At 31.5% G+C, this 8459-nt stretch overlaps 1 protein-coding gene across 1 annotated transcript; it reads right to left on the bottom strand.

The window, feature by feature from the left end:
* Positions 1-1282: 1282 nt before the first annotated feature.
* On the bottom strand, positions 1283-2382 carry LOC133302052 (uncharacterized). Its single transcript, XM_061501776.1, has 2 exons — positions 2095-2382; positions 1283-1947 (listed from the first exon to the last, which is right to left on the bottom strand). The coding sequence occupies exons 1-2, from the start codon at positions 2241-2243 to the stop codon at positions 1296-1298; spliced, it is 801 nt and encodes a 266-aa protein (XP_061357760.1). The 5' UTR covers positions 2244-2382; the 3' UTR covers positions 1283-1295.
* Positions 2383-8459: the final 6077 nt, after the last annotated feature.

Raw genomic sequence — 8459 nt, 5'->3', positions numbered from 1 at the left:
GTACAACTCCACGATGTAAATGGATTATTTTGATCGGATGAGCATCAAGACTTTATATACTTGAAATAATCAAATGGTCTATTGGTTTGCATTGTTGGGTGCATATGGGAAAATTATAGATACATAGATTATAGAATCTTTGCCCTGGTCTGCGTTTTTCTTCCGCAAGTTCATTTTGGTGGTATCTAATTATCCATTGTATTTTCCACACCACTTTTTTCGATCTTCTTGTTCTCATGCTCTTTTCTTCTTCTTTTTTTCATTTTCCGTTTGATTCTTCCACTTGTTCGATTCATTTGAGCAGGCTTAATATAGTCCACTAGCCTATGCATTTGTAAATTCTATTCTTTTATATCTGGTATGTGCTGATGTGCATAAGTTTTCTTTCATTTTTTAACAATAAATTAAGGGAAAAGTGTCTATCATTTAAAATTACACAACTTACATCCTTTCACTCTCACAAAGAGGTGGGACCCACATCTTTATTTTTTTTTGTCAACTCTCTCTCCTCCTTAATCTATCTCTTTCTCTCTCTTAAAATGACACAACTTTACATCCTTTAAAATTATACACACTTTTCCCATAAATTAAAGACATGTATGAGAAGGATTAAAAACAACTTCTTCAATGTCTTCAATTTTTATTTTTATTTTTGGAAAACATCAAATATTTTATTACCAGAAACAGAAAAGAAATTAAATCATACATAAAAAAGATAATGAGCAAATAAATAAAGCAAAATAATTTTCTCATGATATAGAAAACAATAATACTTTACTCTTCCTCTAGATCAAAGTCAAGCTCAAATGTCATATGGCAAATATTGCTGTCTTCTTTCTCCCTGCATGTGGCTAGGTGAATTGCGTATCTATAATATACTTTACTCTTCGTTATAGAATATACACAATTACAATTGATCGCAAGGAGGTAAACACTGTAATTTGTATAATTTACTATTCGAATTACCCGTAATTTGTATTGGTATTTTATAAAGTATTTTATAAAATATTAGTTATACTATAATTTTATAAGAGGTTAATGTTAATATTTATTATAATTTGTCACATGACATATTAATTATGTTAAGATGAGACATAAGAGGTTGATTCTTTATAAAAGAAAAGCACATAATCTAAAGTTATCTTCCTTTAAAGATGTTAAGAGATATAATAAAAATCATTCATATACTTTCTACTAAAGGGTTAAAACTTTCCAAAAGAGTTGATTCCATAATATGATATCATAGCGTATGATAGTGATTAAAAAAAATAAGTTAGCATTGGTACATATATTAATCACCCTTCAAAGCCCAAAGAATTCTGTCGTGGAGGAGCATTACAAATGATAAGCTTATTCACATTGACATTACCATTGTTATCGCCGATAACCGTACCCTCATTGGCAAGAAATGCTCGTGCATGATGAGTTCGTGCTACTGGAGGATCATTGTTGCTGTCTTCAGTTCTCTCAGACAACATGCCGCTACACTGTGTCTGAGTATTAGCACAATGAGGACATGACGTAGGCTTCCAATTCTTTGTTCTTTTGACTTCATCAAACATGTAAAATAATGCTGAAGAAGGGTGTTGGGTAGGACCCTCCACATCAAAATCCAAACCACCATTATCTGATGAAACTCCAATCTTTACCACCACTGAGAGCCCAATATCAGTTCTAGTGGAAATATTAATATAAGTAAAATAGTGAGCCACGGTTATCATAAAAGGCTTTTCATCCCTTCCTTTTTTCTTCCACTCCCTAACAACAAGACCCCTCCTCGATTCAGACCCATATCCTATAGCAGATTGTTCAGTAATAACTCCCCATGCATTAACAGTCTTTGTTATATTCGGAAGAAGTTCCTTAACATAAATCTTTTTTCCTTCACGCTCCATCTCTGACCTTGTATTTATGCGAAGACCACCACCACCTTCAACTCTTCGTACGCTATCAAATAAAAAGATACATAAATATTTTTCGAGATCATCCTCGATGTTTATCACTAACTCCTCATCATGTGGACTTTCTCCATATGGATTTTTTCTTACGATTTTTGTTAAAGTGAGTGCACAATATGACCGTTCTGCGTTATACCTAGCTTTCCATGTCTTGCTCTTTTTTCCATCACCTTCTTCCCAAGTCTCTGCTTTTTTCAAGTCAATCGTAACGTCCCTGCCTAGTTGTAAATGGTAAGAACTTTTTCCATTTCCGAGAAGACGAAAGCCTCCATGATTGTTTCCCATGTATTTGTATTTGGAGAATAGCTCACTTTCTACAACATATATACAACATGATCAGAGACCATAAATGCAATCAAAATATCTCGAACGAAAATCTATGCAAATTTTAATTAATCTATAAAAGTAAATGCAGTGAGAAAAGTAAAGAAAAATCGTAAGGCCCAAAGTCTGAAAAGTGATTATTCAGTTGTCTGTATAAATGCATGTAATAATGGAAAAATCTTCGTTAGTACCTATATCTAGAGATGATAAATGAATCAAGTAATTGGGCTCGGCTCGTGAAGGTCTAACCTTATATGTTTAAAATTAATTGTTGGCACGATGCGTGTACTTTTATAAAAGCTCGTTTAATAAAAAAGTCTCAGACTCTAATTCAAAAGTTCGGCCTTAGAAACTTATCTTAGGCTGACCTAGTATATTATTATTATTATTATTTATATTTTTTATACTACTTGTAATAGCCATCTCTTTCTCTCAAATCATTTCAACCTACTTTATTGGTTAAACAAACTTTTTGAATTATTTTGTTCTATATTATGCTGTTTGGATATACATTAAATTTAGGAATATTTATGAAATTACTAGTGTTGTTGATTGTATATTCTGTTTGGATAATATTTTGTTATTTTTTTTCTTCTTAAACAGGCTAAATCAGACTTTTATTTTTTGTAAATAAAATAGGTCACAGGCCGATAATTATATTTATAACAGGTAACAGGCTTGATAAGCCTGACACATTTAAACACAGACTTAACCTTTTAAAACCAAAGTTCGACTCGGCCCAGACCGTTAACACTCCTACCTATATCCTTCCAATAAAAACATAATACATCACCTAATAAGTTTCTTTAAAAAAGGAAAAAAAAATATTATACCTATATATTTTGGTGAATATATTGTTTATAATTTCATTTTAAATGAAAATTGTACTCGGTATTCAATATGACTTAGTATCAAAAATATTTTCCTAATAATGATAGGCAAGCTAACCAACTACCATTCATGTAAAATCAGTCATTTATCTATTAACAAACTTTTGAGATAATTAATTTATAGTTTGATATTAAAATTTTCATGATTATATAATTTAGAGTTATTCTTGGTTACATGAGGTTTTATTTTCGAATCTTAGTGTTATTATCATATAAAATAAAATTGCTCTTTGCTTCACCAATTCTTTTAAATAAAAATTAAATTTCAATAAAATTTTGCAATTTCAGTTTTGAAAATAGTAAACTTAGTTTGTTGCGTATTCACAATTAGAGTAGTTTCTTTGGAATAAATTTTAAGGAAACGACTTGTAAACTCTATTGTGCTAGTGAGTGAGGTTCTAAAAGGTATAGGACCCTAGGGAGTTGATCTAATTCCTCTCACCTTGAGTTGGTGCCCCTATGTAAAGAGTGACTACTTAAAAAATAATGTTGAAATGAACTTTATAAACTAGTATATTTGGTAATTGCCGTTACATCTTTGAAATAGGTTGTGATTTTGTGAGGGTCTATGATTGTGGTCCTTTGGATATTGAAAGTACATTGGAGTATGTTGCGGATAAAGGCAAGCTTTGTGTTGTCATGGTTAATCCCCTTTGTGTTGCCATGTTTTTAAAAAATGATTTATGAACATATATTACTTGATGGATTTGGAAATGACTGTTAAATTGGTGTGTTGATGTATATGTGTGGTGGTAATAGTATAGACCTACACGGGGCAGGCTGTGGTTTGAGTGTAGGGCACAAGGGGAAGCCTTGTGTTTTGTGGTATGCTGCAGACGTGCGTAGAGCATACTTTATCTGGCCAATATAATTGATTTGTTAGCTATTACAAACTATATATCTTACATAATGCATATGATTTTACTATTATGTTGAACTTATTATACTTGTAAGTGAACTTGGGGCGGAGTGAGCCTTCCAGAACCCTAGTTTACTGAAATTTGTCAAAATCACATCCCGTATAAGGCACATTTTCAGATACTGAGATTATTGATATTAATGTGTCTTAAGGTAAGAGGCCAACGTAGAGATTCTAGCATGTCATGAGACATGCATTGCTAACATTGATGTTTATATACTACCATGAGATATGATTACCTTTTTACATGCTATGTGTTGCTTGTATTTGGGAAGAGCATAGGGTCGTCTATGCCTTCTTGATCAAGCATTTGATTAGAAACACATGTATAAGTTATGCTATTGAGTATTTGTAGTTGGTCATATGATGTAACGATATGATTAATCATGTTCGTTATTATTTTGTAATATAATTGGTATGTGAAATGGCCTAAGTAAAGGAGTGTTAGGTGTCAAGATGTATGCATGTATCACTTAATCAAATCCCTTTAGATATGATGATATAGGTGCCTAGGAAGGTACTAGATAGCTTAATTAAACCACATATATGGTTGACACTTGTTGTATGTCTTAAGTAAGGACAACTAAGTATAAGATGAAGTGATATGGGGCAAGGGATTGAATGTTAAACGCCCAGTCCAAAGAGAGATATTCCATTTCGCCATTATCAGGGAATATTCAGATATTGGTGACCTAATGTCCGGATATTGATATCCATATATGATATGCGGATATGGCATATATGGATATGTCCCCTGCAAGTATCTGGATATTCTGGGCGAACAGAAGCAAAACTAAATATTTAAGAAGAAATACTTGTAGACCTTATGGAATTTAAATATGGAAGGCTTAAATCCATCTTTACGGAACGTGGTGCCTTAATAAATGTTACCTTAATAAATGTTAAGAAAAATGATAGTAGCTAAATAAATGATTTAGATGTGATTGGATGTCCAAGTATAAGCAATTGTTGAGATAATATGTTGGAAAGCGTTCTCCCATAGTTCATAATTCAAGTAGTGTGTAATTAAGCACAAAAGTAATTAGTAAATAAGGTAATTGGAAGAACAAGTAATATGGAATGAACTTAACTTGACATGCAAGTAACTATTATAAATTAATATAGAATGAAAAAAATTTATTCACATTTTTACATGAGATTAATTATGAATTAAGATGATTAGCTTCAGCATTTATTTAAGTAATTAGCTGCACTTAATACCATTCTGATGTTAACAAACCGGGTCGACACGGGGTGTTACAGTATCCCTCACCTATTGGTTAGATTAAGATTAACACGGACGGCTCCGCAGTGAGACAAAACAGGAAAAATGGCTATAATGGTGTCCTGAGGGATGAAACTGGTCGCTAGTTGTTGGGCTTTGCCAATAATTTGGGGGCTGGGAGTTCAGTCAAAGTATAACTTTGGGATCTTTTCCTAGAGCTCCAAACTGCCTCGAACCATGGTTTCAGAAGAATTATCATTGAAGAGGATTCTCATGTAGCGCTAAATTTGGTTGAAGATGGTTGTCCTCGCAATCATTCCTATGCTGGTTTGGTTAACAGGATAAGTCAACATAGAAACCTTGATTGGCAGGTCAAAATAGTGCATACCTTTAGAGAAGGTAATGGAGTAGCCGATTGGCTTGCTAACCTATCTCATACTCTTGGGTGGGAGACTGTTTTGTTTAACTCCCCTCCTAAAGGTTGTATAGGAGTGCTGGGGAATGATTTTAGGGGTGTTGCTTGGCCCCGTTTGACTAGGTCCTTGTAGTTCTACTATCTTTAGTTTCCTTCTTTTCAAAAAAAAAAAAAGATGGTACTACCAAGTAGGTATTCTTTTACTAAAAAAGAAAATACTAAAAAAAATAAAACTTAGATAACAATAACCATAAAAGGGTGGATAAAATGAATTAAATCAATTATTTATTTTTTAAAAAAGATTTAATAAAATATGTACTGAATCTTCAATATTATCAAAGTACCAAAAATATTTTTCTAAAGGCACCTACTCCTTGGCTTACCCAATAAAATTATATTTTAAATCGGTAAAAAAATAAAATAAACAAACCTATAATTTTTTTATGGCCTTCAAACTGTCAGTCAAATTAACCCACTTCCATAATTTCAGCGTATTCAATATTCTAATTTTAGTATAATCTAATTTTATTTTTTTTGGTAAACAGTATAATCTAATCTCTATTAGTTGACTGTATTTTCATATTTTCGCCATAATCAATATCTTAATTTTAGTATTATCTAATCTCTATTACTTGATCTTTTATTCTATCAATTTGCAAAAACGTACCTGAATGCGCGTTACAACTGGACTCGGTAAATGGATTACTTTGATCTGATGAGAGTTAAGACATTACTTGAAATAATCAAATGGTCCTTCTGGTCTGCAATGTTGGGCTTGTACGAGAAAAATATAAATACACAGATTATAGAATCTATGCACTACTGATCTGCGTTATCATTCCGCAAGTTAATTAATTTAGCGAGCATCTTATTCTCCATCGTATTTTCCGCACCACTTTTCTCTGTCCTATTGCTTTTTTACTTTTGTTTGATTCTTCCACTTGCTCGATTTATATATCTGAGCAGCCTTAACTATACTCAACTAGCCTATGCGCTTGTAAATTCCTTTTTTTTTTTTAACAATATGCATTGGAACTCCACCACCTCACATTCAAAGTTGATCACATATTCTAACAAATTAAAGTGAATTAGAATTAGAATTTAAAAATATTTGGAGAAGACAAGTTGAAATAAAAATTATGTAGGGATTTGACAATCTAAAGGTCGTTAATAGAGCTATGAGTGTGAAAATGCCCGAGTACATAATCATAATTATGGTTTTTTTAACACTTGCTTTAATATTCAGAAAGACAATATCCAAAAAAAAAAATATTCAGAAAGACAAAACTAAGGCTATATTACTTGCTACACAAAATTTAAGCTTTGATACCAACTTTGTCAAGACTCAAAATTTGAGTAATGACTAACACAGTAACTATTATCAAATAGTCTGACAAACCTAATTAGCACAAAAATATATTTACCAATAACATATCAAATCGTAAGATATATATATATATATATATATATATATATATATATATATATATATATATATGGAAAAAAGTTTCCGATATTACTTTAGATAACTTTATCTAATGTTCATTGAAACGACGTCGTTTTGGGGTTGAAAAATTTAAAAATTAGAGTGATAAAGACTATTATAACCCTGAAATAAATTAAAATTACAAAAATACCATGATTTCTGTCCCAAAACGACGTCGTTTTGATGAACATTAGATAAAGTTATCTAAAGTAACATCAGAAAAAACAAACTCATATATATATAGGAAAATATAAGAATCATGTTGCAGGAATGGCACTGTTCATTCCTGCAACAAGGATACGGCGTCGTATCCTGACTTTGGTTTGACTTTTTTTTTTAAGCGTGGGACCCACACTTGATTTGTGTGTGTAGGAAAGTGCTCTTGTCATGTCAAATGACAAAAAGGGAACCCATATATATATATATATATATATATATATATATATATATATATATAAGATTTATCAAGTTACAACACAACCTATTTTTAAAAATAATGGAGCAATACTGGAGCATAATCAACGTTCAAAGTACATAGCAACAACTTATTATTTAAATTCTAGCCCACATGAACAAAATGTCAACCTCACCACTAAGAAGCAATAGGACTTGGAAACATATAAATATCAATAGCACAATCAAACGATGAAGTTTTCAATAAAAAAGTAAATTATAGAACATAATTCTATACTTTACCAAAATATATATTCAAGCGGGGTATGCATCATAAAAATACCAGTCTTTCCACCTAACAATATAATCATAAAAATACAAAGCTTCCCGCCTGATAAATCAATAATAGGCTCTCTGCCTATACACTAATAATAGTGCATCAAAGTTAACATTTACTATTGTTAGCAGTAGTGAGATAGCATGCAATTAGTGAGATAGCGTGTAGTGAGAACAACATCATCCCAAAATTTGTAGGAAACATTGCCATCAATTAACAATGCAAGAGTAGTCTCAACATGGTGGCAGTTCTTGCGCTTGGCTACACCATTTTGTTGAGGTGTACGAGGACAAGATGTTTGATGAAGAATGTCATGAGAATTGATGAGACAAATACTGACAGGCATTATCACTACGAAAAATACTAATAAGAACATCAAACTGAGTTTTAATTTTATTATAGAAAAAATGAAAACAGAGAATAACTCATAATGATTTCTCATTAAAAATAACCAATTAAATCTGGAATAATCATCAATAACTGTAACAAAATACTTAAAACCCAAAGAAGAA

This window comes from Gastrolobium bilobum, unplaced genomic scaffold (assembly GCF_033153095.1).
Source record: "Gastrolobium bilobum isolate Gb01-03AN ecotype WA unplaced genomic scaffold, APGP_CSIRO_Gbil_v1 utg199278, whole genome shotgun sequence".
In the NCBI taxonomy this organism is placed as follows: domain Eukaryota; kingdom Viridiplantae; phylum Streptophyta; class Magnoliopsida; order Fabales; family Fabaceae; genus Gastrolobium; species Gastrolobium bilobum.
Note: the sequence above shows the minus strand (reverse complement) of the source record. Positions and strands in the feature narration are given on the sequence as shown.

Bases quoted from the DNA above. Each gene is read 5' to 3' on its own strand.
- LOC133302052 (XM_061501776.1), bottom strand. From the start codon at position 2,243: ATGGGAAACAATCATGGAGGCTTTCGTCTTCTCGGAAATGGAAAAAGT. The intron at 1,948-2,094 runs GTATAACGCAGA...TTTATTTGATAG, and splicing joins AGCAAGACATGGAAAGCTAG to CGTACGAAGAGTTGAAGGTG.